General features: G+C 36.8%; 2 protein-coding genes across 2 annotated transcripts; one reads left to right on the forward strand and one right to left on the reverse strand.

The window, feature by feature from the left end:
• LOC104758966 (purple acid phosphatase 6-like) lies at nucleotides 1,993-4,231 on the reverse strand. The gene is made up of 6 exons (XM_010481942.1): nucleotides 4,047-4,231; nucleotides 3,471-3,689; nucleotides 3,271-3,382; nucleotides 2,939-3,165; nucleotides 2,718-2,856; nucleotides 1,993-2,637 (listed from the first exon to the last, which is right to left on the reverse strand). The coding sequence occupies exons 1-6, from the start codon at nucleotides 4,197-4,199 to the stop codon at nucleotides 2,090-2,092; spliced, it is 1,398 nt and encodes a 465-aa protein (XP_010480244.1). The 5' UTR covers nucleotides 4,200-4,231; the 3' UTR covers nucleotides 1,993-2,089.
• Nucleotides 6,476-6,988, forward strand: LOC104758967. The gene is made up of 2 exons (XM_010481943.1): nucleotides 6,476-6,723; nucleotides 6,838-6,988. Exons 1-2 carry the CDS (start codon nucleotides 6,552-6,554, stop codon nucleotides 6,951-6,953), a joined length of 288 nt encoding a protein of 95 aa, XP_010480245.1. The 5' UTR covers nucleotides 6,476-6,551; the 3' UTR covers nucleotides 6,954-6,988.

A 15,562-nucleotide genomic window follows, 5' to 3' on the forward strand; every position in this document is an offset into this window, starting at 1 on the left:
AATGTTATGCACAACCCACCTAGCATTCATTTACCCATAATCAACAAAATTAAGAAGATTCAATCAAGAAAACTACTTAAAAAAACTTAGAAAAGTTTCATCACCATCAGAAATTTTCAGTACTAAGATTATTAGTTTATAACCTACTAATACTATACCTCACTAGTCACCACCATACCACAAGACAACATTCATGTTCTTCTTCCTTCTCCATCTTGCTCGCATAACTTAGATCTTATAACAAACCCCATTAAGTCCAGAATCTATTGTCTCCTCCACCGTTCATCACCTGCTTCTTTACCTACAAACCCTAAATTCATCAACGGCATTAGCCTCCAGCTCAACACACCTAGAGCAGGAGCACCACCTACACCCACCCATTGCAGCCATCATCAACCGTTGTACCATTCAGCATCTCTTTAATTAATCATAGGCAATACACAATTTTTCATGGTCTCTTCTATCAATCCATCAAGATTCCCCCCCCCCCCCNCCCCCCCTATCGCTAAAATCACCAACTCAGACCACATTCTCGTTATAATTAACAGGATTACCCCGTCACACGACCTCTAATTATTATTTATACTGGAAAAGATCTAGGGTTAATCGAATATATTTATGTTAATATTCTTTTGTTGTAAAATAAGAATGTAAGTTTTATATATTCCATGTTTAACAAAACAAATTTAATTTTTTTTCTATATACTAGTTTTTATTTTTATTAATATTTATTCATATTAAAATTTACGTTTCTTTTTTCTATATATTATTTTTCTTTTTATTAGTATAGAAAATGTTAATTAGTGAGAAAGAATTTTTTTTTAATAAATGATATGGCAAATAGAAAAAAATGTTGTGAGATGGTAGATTCCTATTGGCAGTTTAAAATCCTACGTAGACAGCCTTAGAAGCTTACAGCTCCTACTTTTATTTAGTATAGATTCTAATTTTGTGAAACAAATAAATTATCATATCATTTATTATAATTAAAAAATAGTCTTATTTCCGGATATACCATAAGTTGAATTTTTAAAAACAAATATAAATGATTCAATATATAAAATATTCAAATTTTACTAATATTATTCTTTAAAAATAATATCTATTGAATTAAAAAATTTACTAAGTAACGGGTCAAAATTTGAATATTTAAATTCAATTTTGTACCTTTTTGTTGAATTTTATAATTTTATATAATATAATAAAAATTAAATAATTTATTTTAAATATTTATAAAATATTAAAACTTGATATTAAAGTTAGAAACTATAAACACTGTAAATTGGTTTGTTATATCAATGTCAATAATATGTCAGTATAAATGAAAGAATTTTAAAACCCAAGTATATAAAAACAAAAAGTATAAAATATATTAAATTATTCATATATAAAAATTCGCTTTTTAAAAACCAAATTCACAAAATTATGTCTTATAATGACATTCAAGTCATGAGGTAGAATATACATTGTTGAAATAACTTCACATTACATAAACTAATACAACATAATAAAATAGATTATATACAATTTTTGTATAAAATAAAATTTAATCAGTGTTATAGCACGCATACTTATCTAAAATCATTAAAAATAGAAAACTTACAAAATAAGTGTATTTTTCAAGTCATCATATTTAGCATTTGATTTTATTGTATAATATTTTTTCCAAAAAAACTTTTAAAAATAATTACATAAATTATATTTTATAAAAAAAATGACAATATAAATAAAATAAATTTCAACCCGTGCTCTAACACAGGCCTTAATCTAGTTGTTTTTTAAATGGCTATCATATGTAACTACTTTTATTAATAATTTTTTTTTCCAAAAACAAGCCACAAACAAGAAATATATTTGTTATTTTTTTTTATTCGGCAAATTTTGTGGGTAAAATGTATAAATCTTATGAACGATATTGTACGTAATTTCAGTTTTCTCGAGATTAACTGCGATGAATTTATTCAAAAATAAATAAACAAACTCTATTAAAATCCCAACAAACTTTATTGATATCCAACTAGATAAAACAAAAGACATCCAAAAATTCAAACAGAAGACCAAACATTCCTAAGAGCATTATCTTCTTAAATCAAACGCTAACATTGCCAGATTCGATTTCTTCCACCGGAAAGAAGTGTCTATTATGCAACATAATAGAATCTGCGGCGACAGGTTCGTTGTCTTGGTTCCTATGCCATGTGTACTGCGCATGAGTCTTGTTTTTGATCTCCAAGACCGCATGACCAAAACTTGCCTCCCTATACGCCGAGTAGCTTGGTTGTGGATCAGTGAAACTGTTTGCGATTCCTTCAATGTTTCCTCCATCTCCGATGGTGATGTAAATGGGAGCAGAGGAGTCCTTCACCGGAGTGCTCAAGCCATTGGTGATATTGTATTTGACATTAGAGATACGTTCGGATCTCTCGTAGGCATGGACATGACCAGACAAAACCAAATCGACCTTGCTGTTAAGGAGCCATGACTCAAACATTAGTCTCATGCTCTCACCTTCCATGTAGTGGTAGTTATTACTGTTGTACCACGGTGAGTGAACCATGACAATCAACCATGGAGTCTCTTCTCTGTTCACCTTCTTCAGCTCTTGCTCGAGCCAAATGTATTGAGGAGTATATTTTCCTGAAATGAGATACAAATATGTTATACAAGAAAACTCAACTATCAAAATATATTTAGGTTTTCATGTGTGTGTTATTTACCGTAGGCAGAGTAGGAGGAGAGGACGATAATGTAAGCAGAGGCGCGTTTGACCGAGTACCAAAGAGGAGAAGTACTCTGTGAAGCTTTGTAGGCATTGGGGTAACGGTGAGTGTAGGGTTTGAACGCGTGAGGCTCACCCTAATAAGATTCAAATGGTTAAAAATAAACTGCTACGGAAGACAAAAATGACTAGATAAAAGAGAGTTTTGATTTCATTTACTATGTTCGGAACGTAATCAATCTCATGATTCCCGGCAGCAAAAATGAAAGGCTGATAAGCCGCACAGGGCTCCACGAATCTTCCCCAAGTATCCCATTTCCTCTGGTCATGGTTCGGATGGTCGTCTGCGTAAGACAAGTCTCCGACAAAGAGAACGGCTTGGCCTTTAGGGTTCGACATGTAATGATACAATGTCTCGTTAGAAGCATAAGTTTGTCCAAGATCACCTACAAACATACAAAAACAATGAATTAGATCAAATGAAAAAAAAAACTCTAATTTCAAATATAGTTTTCGAATTAGATCTGATAAAAAAGAAAAAAGAAATGTACCAATGATGCCGAATGTGTATGGAACATCAGGTCCAACCTTTGGAGGAGTAGTGAAGGAGAATTGTCTAACGGATTTATCGGTACCAACCTCATAAGTGTACTTGGTATCGTACTGCCAATGTAAACAAACATTAGAAAAAACTTTAAAAACAAATAAAAATGATTGTTGTTATGAAAAGATAAGTTAAAAAGGTACAAACCTCGAGTCCTTTAATGTTAGCATGATGGAGGAAACCAGAGGAATAGTCATAGAATCTGTAAGACTTCGTGGAAGCGTGAGCTCTCTTCTTTGCTGGCGTTACGTCACTACTATTACCAGCGATCCAGTAAGTAACGACGTTAGAACCAGCGAGGTTTAGCGGCGTAACCCACGAGACAATCATGGCACGTCCATCGTGATCTCCTTGTGTTAGATGAACCTACAAAAAAGCCAACGATAAAATAAGAACCAATACTAATCTATATCTTTTGGTCATGATATAAACACTAACTATGCAACGAAAGCTTAATATTGGGATAAAAATAATTTTGTAGGTTTTTGAAAAGACTAATATGTGAACATCATAAGAAATATATTTGCTAAAAATGTAAAACTCAACGACAATTAAACTATAAAACCTTTTCAAATATTGGGGTAAACATTTGTTAAAAAAACCTAATTTTTAATATTTTCTACTTCACAAACTTCCTAAATCTGTGCTCCAAAGTTCAAAATAACAAAGAAAAAACTAAGATCTAAGAACAGGATATTCGAGATTAAAATGATCAATTCAAACCTGTTCAGGAGTGTTGTAACCACCACGAGAAGGGAAAGTTTCGAGAGACATCTCAATGGATGGTAAAGCTTGACGAACGAATTTACTCGTGATTCCACCATTGATCACAGTGGTCATGCTTAAAAACAAAAAGGCTAATATAACCATTTTCATCTTTTATGATTTTTTTTCTTTGATTCACGAATACTGAGTTTTACTTTGTGATTATTAGCGAGGTGAGGTTATATCTTTATATAGGCTGCTAAGTGTTATTTTTCTAATGGAATAAGGGATAATATCGAGAACTCTTAGGAATATCCTAGGACAAAAGATTTTGTTCCTTAGTAGTTAGTAACTATACGGTAAAATATATTGCCAAACAAATACAAGAGTCGATCGAAAAATAAATCAAAAAACTAAATTAAAACATTCAAATAACACTATCGTATATGAACTTATTATAGCATAGAAAATAACACTATCACCGTAGCTATCGATATCATAGCATTTGTGAATTCGCTATGTTTTACATATGATAACATATTTTTCGCGCTAACAATGTACATCTTTCTGATAGTGGTCATAAAATCGTCACTTGGAGTTGTATACGAGATTTAATTTATCAAGTATATTACCAAGAAAATGGTTGATTATTTAAGAATCTGCTTCTCTTTCGTTAGTTTTTACAATAATACCGAAAGAACCGAAATTGGAGGCAAGAGAAATATAAAACGATTTTTTTTTCTTTCAAAACCCTTATTATTTCGTAAAACAATATTGTTTTTTGGCAGCTTGAATTACACAATAAATCATATATAAATAAAATTTAAAATTTAAAATTTGAAATAAAATACAAAAGTAACATATGAGAAAATTAAATTATATTCTTATCAAATATCTTTTGTATCGACACACAAACATACAAATACTAAATTACAATATCTAAATGTTATCTTAACAAAAAGATTTTGTTCCATATACCTTTCAAAGATTTTGCGATTTTTTTAAATTACTAATTTTGTTGAAATTTTTTAATCATTCTTTTTTTCTTGACATTAAAAATGGTTAAATTTCATTGATTAAAATTTTTTTTTTTGTGATATGACATTATAATACTCGTGAAAAATTTTAAACGAGCAAAGAGAATGAGCTTCATCCCTAGGGGAAAAAAAAAATCCAAACGTTGTAAAGGTGTACGGTAGATATCAAGCCATAGCAATATATTCATAAAGTTTTGTAAACATGTACTATATATCCGTTCTACACATATGACGGAAAGTTCACACCGTCAACGTCCTGCTAACGGAAACTTAACGGGAGGACTAAAATGGCCTAGTCAACGAAATTTTACTATTTAATCAAAAAATCAAACTAAATTTTAAGATTTAAATAATATTTTAAAAGTTTATGATTTTTTCCGTCTAAAATTAAAAATTCATGATTTTTTTTTTGACATTTGTCCCATTGATTCATTGTCGCAAAATAGTCAACCTATGAAATATTTAATAGTTACACTTTAATATAGTTCGACCAGATCGCTTGTTACTATTGTTGCTTATGTAAACATTTTTCTTGTTGTTTGGAGAACCAATCATTTTATTTGAATTAATGTTGACAAATATATAGTCCATTGAGATATGTTATTAAATTTTAACTTATATACTTATGTATTCGTATTCAATCAAATATCTTATAACTATGAATTAATATTATATTATATACTATATATTTTATCTTGGGCATATCACATAGCACATGACATCATTTACTAAAATAATATTGAGAAAACTGATACAAAATCATCCAACAATAATGGTTTGTATTAAAATGACAGATATCCTATATATTATTTGAAATAAATTTTGAAAAGTATTCTAAATTCAATGTTATAAACTTTAGTAGTTAAAAATTACATTCAAATCTACTGTTATAGGAAACAATTTAAAAGTCGACAATTCTTTTTGTAAAAAAACATATAGTGGATTATTAGTGGATTTATTACTAAATTAAATATAAAAGAATCAAATCTCATTATTTTATTATTTTATGTGAGATTGCAGATATAATTTGTTAAAGAAACATAACAGCTTTCTTAATTCACCAAAGCTCATTAATAACATTTAAATACACTCATGAACTCAAATCTTTTCAACTATTATAGAATTTGAGTAGATTTGTGTAATGACAACAAATTTGGTTTATTTTAATATATACTTCTCAGTTCTCATATAAGATAACCGAAGATATTTTCAGTCAAACATATTTATCCTACTCTAGTTATTAGAGAATAACGTATGATTTGTTTATCTTAAGTCAGAGATATAGCAATTTTTAATATTAAAAAACATTCCAATTCGAGTTTAAAAAATTAATACAAACCTTTGATAAAAATCTTTAAATAAGGTACTCATGACGCACTAGAAACATCGGTCAAGCAAACAGATCTTGTATTACAATCTCTCATTTTCTGAAACAAAATTGTGTTGGATCAAAAAGTTCACAAAAGGCCTTAAATATTAAAGAGAAATGGTGAGTCTCATGAAAATAATGATGGTTATGGTTCTGTTAGTGATTGGCGTGAGTGCAGAGACGGTGGTGGAACTATGTAAACGAACAATGTGCAAGACTCAATGTCAAGGCAACAAATTCCAAAGTTCTGGATGTTCTGATTGTCTCCTTGGATGCGCTTGGCCTGGAAGTAATAATAAACAAACCCTCCCTGTCTGTCTATAACTCCAAATAATTTGTTTCTATCGCATGGTTTTAGACCCATTGTGCTAAAAAGGTGAAAAAAATGTTTATATATTTTCAGGTACCAGCAAAATAGATCAACGGGCTTTGTGTCTCAAGAATTGTGATGTCGGTTGTGGCCCGAGCAACGACTGCTACCAACGTTGTATTAAACGTTGTCCTAGCCTTTTGATTTGAGGATTACAAGTCCTACACTTGTGCAACTATTTTTCGATTCTTCTTTCTCGTCAAGTCTGTGATTTTCGGTTGTAATTGACGTGAAAAGATTATGTTTTATAATCATTAAAATGATATAAAGAAAAGAGTGCTATTGAAACATTTTGATGGTGTTACAAAAATTTATAAATTTTCTTTTTCAGATTTTGATTAATGGATCAGTTTCAAATACATGTACCTGCTTATTATTTCACCAAATTAAATGACGAAAATGTATATGGGAACCCAACGTATGGGAACAACGAAATAAATGGTTTCACTTGTATCTAAATGGACTTACATTGATAGAAATCTATATTGACAATTGATTAATGTTTGTCGAAGAACTCTTAGTGCGCATCGAATTATTTCCTCGTTATAACTATCGGTGATCTGCGTCCAAACAACAATTCTTGTGGTCGCTATTTCATCGTAATGTTGCCAGGCCTGATCAATGTTCTTGTATCGTGGCGAGTTTGCAATGAAATTAAAATGATTTTTATTTTTAAATACAACGTCAATATGGAGTTTGCGGCATTTATTTTTTCCGCACGTATCTGTTGACGTTTGACGTTGTAATTAAAAATTTGAGTTTTTGTTGGTAGTATTTTTATAGGGTTAGTACATTAGGCAAAGTAATAAGGGGCAATGTGGTTTGAGTTTACGCCAAAAAAGGTTAAAGATGGGTTGTCTCCACCTAAAGAACAATCTGCACCCACTAATATTTTTTTAGAGTAAATGTTACAGAAAAATTTTAAGAACTTTTCAAGAACACTTGCAGAAAATTTTTACTTTCATTTTATTACATAGGGTCTACTGATAGGTGGTGGTCCGACGCTACATGAGTAAGCTCAAAACTCTTCAAGACTACTTACGGAAAATTTTTACAGAAAATTTTTAAGAACTTTTCTCACTTTCTTTTTCTCTCTCGAAAACGACAAAGAGACTAACCAAAACTCTCAAGTCGACTTCTTCTTTTAAATAGCACGATTTAGGGCTTCTCGAACCTATAAATCGCAATAAACTGGGGTTTTAAAGTTAACCAGACAAACCAAAACTGGTTGGTGTCAATCGACATTCAACCCAAAAAACAAAAAAAAATCGCTCGCGGATGTTACTGACATAAAATATATCCTCTATTTAATGTTTCAGAAATACACAACTTTTTTTTGGTAGACTATATAATAGTTGTAAGTTAGAAACTTATAAAGTTATATTTATTATTCGATTCATTAGTTGGTTCCAAAATATGTTATATGGTTTGGTTTCCTTAGTTATACCAAGATACACTTAAAGAGAATATCCCAAAAAAATAATACAACTTAAAGAAATAAAATTTTTAACAACCATATATTGTTAAGCCATATATACTGTTAAACAATTAAAGAAAATAAATATAAAATGTTACATATTTATTTCTAAAATTAATATGTGGTATATTATGGCTTAAGTAATATAATAAAAAATCAACATAATATATATAATTTTAAAGACTAAAAAAATCAAATAAAATTAACAAACAAAAATTAATTATTTTTTTTATCACACAGCTTAATTCACGATATGCCGTGAAGAAAAATCTAGATATACAAAAATATATCTTACAAAATAGATGTTATTTTCATACGTCATATTTAACATATAATATCATAGTGTTTCATCCATAAAATAAAAAACATTAAAACAAATAAAATAATCACATAATGTTTTGAATAAAATTACAAAATAAATAAAAGAAATTTCAACAAATGCTTAGCACATGTCATAATCTAGTTCTTTTATATAATCGTTAGTTTACCTGATATGCCTGAAAAAATCATTTATTATATGCCTGAAAAAATCATTTAATGATGTTAAATTTTAACCCCACTGTTTTAAGCCATATATATGATTTGGTTACAAAATTTAACAGATGAAATTCTGTGGTCCGGGTTCGACTCTCAAATCAAATTCTTTTTCAATTTTTGTTCTTTTTTTCTATTTGGTCGTTGCTTCCGTGAAGTTAAAAAAGATGGTAATGGACTTTGCGGAGAGTTCTCTTTCTTGGTATTCTTCGGTGAAGCTGTAAGTCATGTAACCGTCGGAGATCTAGAGAGATTTGATTCAATCCTCCTTCTTTCAATTCTAACGATAACGAAGCCGAGGATTCGAGGATTGTTCATCAACGTGGAGAATAAAACTCTTCTTCTTCCTCTAATTGACATCTGAGAATAAACGATAGAAGGGTTTTTGTGATATTGAACTTTTACTTTTCTTATTGATATCTTGTTCATTACATCAAGGTTGTATTTATACAACAATAGGAACATTCTAGACTCTTACCAAATGATCTTATGACACGTGTTTGTCATCTACTCACTCTCTAATGATGAGAGAGCATCATAACGGCTAGATAGGACGATTGCACAGCTCTCTCCAGCTGGTGGTCCTTGTACCTTCGTCATCACACTCCTCTGTTTTGTACTTTTGTCATTTTGTTGCAGTGGAGGGAAAGTAGCTTGTTGGGCTAAACTTGCAACTGTTGTTGAGTTTGGACTCTTGTTTATTGGACTTGGACTCTCAATCTCCTGCAAACTGATGGTGGGAGGACGCCCAACACTCAGTTTGTCCCGGAGCTATTGAAAGCTTGCTAGGGAAGTGATTTTGTGAAGATATCTGCAAGTTGCAGAGCTGCAGGAACATGTTGAACCTCCAGAAGACCAAGTGCGACCCTTTCTCGAACATAATGGTAGTCCACCTCAATATGCTTGGATCGGTTATGAAATACTGGATTTGCAAAAAGATGAACTGCAGAGAGATTATCTGTAACACCCGCGACCAAAACTCTGCGTTTTCGGGGTGGGTGTCGATCGATACCCAGGTGGTGTCGGTCGACACCACTTATTTCTGGCTCGGCCAGATTGATTTAATCGTCGATTTGGTTCGGGTTGGTTTTGGGAAACCATTGAAACGGGTTACTTAAGTGGGATTTCGATGACACAAGGGTTTTGGGGAGTATTTTGTGTCGCCGTTTGTTGTTTTTGAGAGAGAAAGAGGAGAAAAAAATTTCTAGAGGTTACAGAGAGAGATTGTGAGATTTCAAGGCTTTGTGGGTGAGATCTTGTTGTGGGAGTGAGGATTCAAGGCTAGGAACGTGTTAGAAGGTTGCTGAGAGTGTAGGATTCGTTGTTGTTGGTCTAAATCTTCCTGCAAAGAGGTGAGTGCATGACCATGGCTAATCTAAGCCTTTGATTCCTTGTTCTTGCTTGTTTGTTATTTTTTTGTGTGTTTTTCTTGTTGGGATTGGTTGTCACAGGTTCCTATGGACGTATTCATGATTTGCTGTGGAGAATTGCTAAGCGAAAAGCTAACTTTTTAATAAGCTTGCTTACAACAATAGTTACAAGGCGAGTATTGGCATGTTCCTTATGAGGCTTTGTATGGGAGGTCGTGTCGTACACCGTTATGCTGGACTATGTACGGGGCAGATTTTGTTCAGGAGACCTCGGAGAAGATTCGGGTTCTTAATCTGAACATGAAGGAAGCTCAGGATCGGCAGAGGAGTTATGCCGACAAGAGGAGGAGAGACCTTGAGTTTCAGGTTGGAGATAGTGTGTATCTCAAGATGGCCATGTTGCGGGGTCCAAACAGGTCATTGACTGCGATTAAGTAACAAGATGAGGTGGTGTTTAGGATACGAAGTTCCGCGAGCCTGTTGTTTAAAGGGGAAAGGTTTCCTGATTAGTAGTTGCTAAAAGAGGAAAGTTTCCAGAAGTGGAAAGTTCTAAAAATGGAAAGTTTTATGTGAGTTAGAATTTGTCCGTTTTTTAGTGGTTGTGAGCCTTGGAGAGGCTAGTGTGGCCTTAGTGGCGGACCATGGGGTCATTGTGTGTCGTGTGCGGCGGTCTTCCGAGACGTGTGTGGCCTATGTGGCGGGCTGTTTAACCGTGTGTGGCGGGCTGTTTAACCGTGTTTGGCCTTTGTGGCGGGCTGTTTAGCCGTGTGTGGCCTTTGTGGCGGGCTGTTTAGCCGTGTGTGGCCTTTGTGGCGGGCTGTTTAGCCGTGTGTGGCCTTTGTGGCGGGCTGTTTAGCCGTGTGTGGCCTTTGTGGCGGGCTGTTTAGCCGTGTGTGGCCTTTGTGGCGGGCTGTTTAGCCGTGTGTGGCCTTTGTGGCGGGCTGTTTAGCCGTGTGTGGCCTTTGTGGCGGGCTGTTTAGCCGTGTGTGGCCTTTGTGGCGGGCTGTTTAGCCGTGTGTGGCCTTTGTGGCGGGCTGTTTAGCCGTGTGTGGCCTTTGTGGCGGGCTGTTTAGCCGTGTGTGGCCTTTGTGGCGGGCTGTTTAGCCGTGTGTGGCCTTTGTGGCGGGCTGTTTAGCCGTGTGTGGCCTTTGTGGCGGGCTGTTTAGCCGTGTGTGGCCTTTGTGGCGGGCTGTTTAGCCGTGTGTGGCCTTTGTGGCGGGCTGTTTAGCCGTGTGTGGCCTTTGTGGCGGGCTGTTTAGCCGTGTGTGGCCTTTGTGGCGGGCTGTTTAGCCGTGTGTGGCCTTTGTGGCGGGCTGTTTAGCCGTGTGTGGCCTTTGTGGCGGGCTGTTTAGCCGTGTGTGGCCTTTGTGGCGGGCTGTTTAGCCGTGTGTGGCCTTTGTGGCGGGCTGTTTAGCCGTGTGTGGCCTTTGTGGCGGGCTGTTTAGCCGTGTGTGGCCTTTGTGGCGGGCTGTTTAGCCGTGTGTGGCCTTTGTGGCGGGCTGTTTAGCCGTGTGTGGCCTTTGTGGCGGGCTGTTTAGCCGTGTGTGGCCTTTGTGGCGGGCTGTTTAGCCGTGTGTGGCCTTTGTGGCGGGCTGTTTAGCCGTGTGTGGCCTTTGTGGCGGGCTGTTTAGCCGTGTGTGGCCTTTGTGGCGGGCTGTTTAGACAGAGTGCCTATTTAGGCAGTCCTTCGGGACAAATGGTCTTTGTGACGGTCCTTCGGGACGAGTGGCCTTGGTGGCGGTCCTATTTAGGACATTTGTTTGGCCTTTGTGGCGGCCTTTGCGGCATGTATATGATCCTTGTGTGGTCATGAGGTATTCCAGTGAGGGGGATATGCGGTTGGTAGGACATCATGTTGTCTTACGCGAGCCACGGGAAGGAAACTTGGATAGGGATAGGACTCAGACGTGTTCGGAATTGTTTGCTCGCGACTCTTGGAAGACTTAGGTTCTCTTAGTACCGTCATATTCCAAGACTTTGTAGCTTGAGAGTATAATTGGTATATCGGCTTCAGATAACGATCCGGGGCGCGCTGTAGGGTGGCAACCCGAGAGACGATTATTGGACTTCCTTATATATTATGGCATGCGGGCTTAGGCCCGATGAGGAGCCAATATTATTGCATGCAAGCTTTGGCCTGATGAGGAGCCAATAAAAACTCAAGGTTTAGGCCTATGAATAAAGGAAAGTCCAAAAGTCGAGAGCAAATAATGCCTGGAACGTGAGTCTATCGCCTATAGGTGACCTTTCGTAGATCAGTCGGAGGAGTGCGGGCCGTGGAGACGGTTGCACGGGAGTCCTTGACTGATGGTTGTTCAAGATTCGAGGACGAATCTATGTTGGTGGGGGGGAATAACACCCGCGACCAAAACTCTGCGTTTTGGGGGTGGGTGTCGATTTCTGGTTCGGCCAGATTGATTTAATCGTCGATTTGGTTCGGGTTGGTTTTGGGAAACCATTGAACCGGGTTACTTAAGTGGGATTTTGACGAAATAAGGGTTTTGGGGAGTATTTTGTGTCGTCGTTTGTTGTTTTTGAGAGAGAAAGAGGAGAAAACAGTTTCTAGAGGGTTCAAGGCTTTGTGGGTGAGATCTTGCTGTGGGAATGAGGATTCAAGGCTAGGAACGTGCTAGAAGGGTGCTGGGAGTGTAGGATTCGTTGTTATTGGTCTAAATCTTCCTGCAAAGAGGTGAGTGCATGACCATGGCTAATCTAAGCCTTTGATTCCTTGTTCTTGCTTGTTTGTTGTTGTTTTGTGTGTTTTTATAGCTGGGATTGGTTGCTACAGGTTCCTATGGACGTGTATGGCTTGGGGTTTGAGTATTGGGCTGTTTGGAGGAGGTTGGGAGCGAGATTCGACTCTCGGCTTCGAGCAGATCGCGGTTGCCGAGGGAGTGTCGATCGACACCAGAAAATCATGCATTGATCGACACTTGGCTGGTGTCGGTCGACACATCCCTTCCAGCAAGATGATGTTTGTTTTCCTGGTTNTGCATGCAAGCTTTGGCCTGATGAGGAGCCAATAAAAACTCAAGGTTTAGGCCTATGAATAAAGGAAAGTCCAAAAGTCGAGAGCAAATAATGCCTGGAACGTGAGTCTATCGCCTATAGGTGACCTTTCGTAGATCAGTCGGAGGAGTGCGGGCCGTGGAGACGGTTGCACGGGAGTCCTTGACTGATGGTTGTTCAAGATTCGAGGACGAATCTATGTTGGTGGGGGGGAATAACACCCGCGACCAAAACTCTGCGTTTTGGGGGTGGGTGTCGATTTCTGGTTCGGCCAGATTGATTTAATCGTCGATTTGGTTCGGGTTGGTTTTGGGAAACCATTGAACCGGGTTACTTAAGTGGGATTTTGACGAAATAAGGGTTTTGGGGAGTATTTTGTGTCGTCGTTTGTTGTTTTTGAGAGAGAAAGAGGAGAAAACAGTTTCTAGAGGGTTCAAGGCTTTGTGGGTGAGATCTTGCTGTGGGAATGAGGATTCAAGGCTAGGAACGTGCTAGAAGGGTGCTGGGAGTGTAGGATTCGTTGTTATTGGTCTAAATCTTCCTGCAAAGAGGTGAGTGCATGACCATGGCTAATCTAAGCCTTTGATTCCTTGTTCTTGCTTGTTTGTTGTTGTTTTGTGTGTTTTTATAGCTGGGATTGGTTGCTACAGGTTCCTATGGACGTGTATGGCTTGGGGTTTGAGTATTGGGCTGTTTGGAGGAGGTTGGGAGCGAGATTCGACTCTCGGCTTCGAGCAGATCGCGGTTGCCGAGGGAGTGTCGATCGACACCAGAAAATCATGCATTGATCGACACTTGGCTGGTGTCGGTCGACACATCCCTTCCAGCAAGATGATGTTTGTTTTCCTGGTTTTTATGTTTTGTTTGTTGTTTGTTTTGAACATTGGAATCAATGTTGCTTGTGTTTATAGCCCAGTAGAGGGGAGGATTGCCTCATTGAGTGTTTATCAAATACGCATGCATCTCAATCTGTGTTTGTGGTGCAGGTAAAGGCAAAGTGTGATCGTGGAATCAAGGCAATGAAGAGGAGGATGTTCTAGGGACTCGATTGGATGTTGTCTGGCATTGCTAGGTTGCTAGAGTTGGGTCATTAGAAACATTGCTAGGTTTGCTGGTTTGGTGTTTCTTGTTGTTTGGTATTTTGATATTGTTATGTTATGATATTGGTTTATTATTGGTTATTTATTGGTATTGGTTATTCCGCTGTTGGTTGTGATTGTGGTTAGGTGGCTAGTGGGTATGAGACCACTAGTTGTAGTTTATTATTATTATTATTATTATTATTATTATTATTATTTACTATTTAGAAAAAAAAAACGGGTCAGGTCGTTTCATTATCACATCGTAAAATTGTAGTCTTGGACTGAACAACACCCAAATCTCTCAGAATAAACGATATCCAGGTTAGTTCTGAAGCCGCCGTAGCTAGAGCCCTATACTCTGCCTCTGTGGAGGATCATGACACCGTAGGTTGTCTTTTTGCGGACCAAGAGATCAAGTTCTAACCAAGAAGTGCACAGAAGCCTGTTGTAGAACGTCGAGTATCCTGACAACCAGCATAGTCACTGTCACTATAGGAGACCAAAGACAAGTCTCCACTATCAACAACCAAGGAGAGATCACTGTTCTGATACATGTGCAGACCCATTGTGGTTGTGCCTCTTAGATACCATAGGATTCGTTTTAGAAGGTGAAAGTCGGACTCTGTTGGAGCATGCATACGCTCACAAATGAAGTTCACCGCAAATTGTATGTCTAGACGAGTGATTGTAAGATATTGTAGTTTGCCGGCTAAGCTTCGAAAGTAACTTCAGAGAATAACCGCTTGTCATTGAAGACATTGTCCAAGCGAATAAGCTGAGGAGTATGAACAGGATTGCATGTTGGCATGATGTAAGATTTCCTCTACATACTTAGCTTGATTAAGAAACAACCCATTGGTAAATGTTTGTGCTTGAATCCCCAAGAAGTAGTGTAAACCTTGTGTTGAGTTCTGCAAGCAATGACTTGAAAAGATCAGGATTAGAACCAGTTAGTAGTATATCATCCACATATAATAGTAGGACCATGGTGTTGCCATTGTGATGATATACAAAGAGAGATGGATCTGCTTTACTGCACACAAAACCATACTCAATCAGAAACCTGCTGAACTTATCAAACCAGGCATGTGGGGCTTGTTTTAAGCCGTATAAGGCTTTCTTCAAGGAACAAACATGATTTGGCTTTGCAACATCCTCAAAACCTGGTGGTTGAATCATGAAAACTTGTTCTTGCAGATCCCCATGGAGAAAAGCATTCTTAACATCAAGTTGAGTAACACTCCAGCTCTTTGAAGTAGCTACTGCAAGAACAATCCTTATAGTTG

This window comes from Camelina sativa, chromosome 17 (genome assembly GCF_000633955.1).
Source record: "Camelina sativa cultivar DH55 chromosome 17, Cs, whole genome shotgun sequence".
Classification (NCBI taxonomy): Eukaryota; Viridiplantae; Streptophyta; class Magnoliopsida; order Brassicales; family Brassicaceae; genus Camelina; species Camelina sativa.

Excerpts from the sequence above, each read along its gene's own strand:
- LOC104758966 (XM_010481942.1), bottom strand. The coding sequence starts at position 4,199 with ATGAAAATGGTTATATTAGCCTTTTTGTTTTTAAGCATGACCACTGTG. Across the intron at positions 3,690-4,046 it reads GTTACAACACTCCTGAACAG|GTTCATCTAACACAAGGAGA; the intron begins GTTTGAATTGAT and ends GCTTTTTTGTAG. Across the intron at positions 3,383-3,470 it reads CTAACATTAAAGGACTCGAG|TACGATACCAAGTACACTTA; the intron begins GTTTGTACCTTT and ends TTACATTGGCAG.
- LOC104758967 (XM_010481943.1), top strand. The coding sequence starts at position 6,552 with ATGGTGAGTCTCATGAAAATAATGATGGTTATGGTTCTGTTAGTGATT. Across the intron at positions 6,724-6,837 it reads TGGATGCGCTTGGCCTGGAA|GTACCAGCAAAATAGATCAA; the intron begins GTAATAATAAAC and ends ATATATTTTCAG.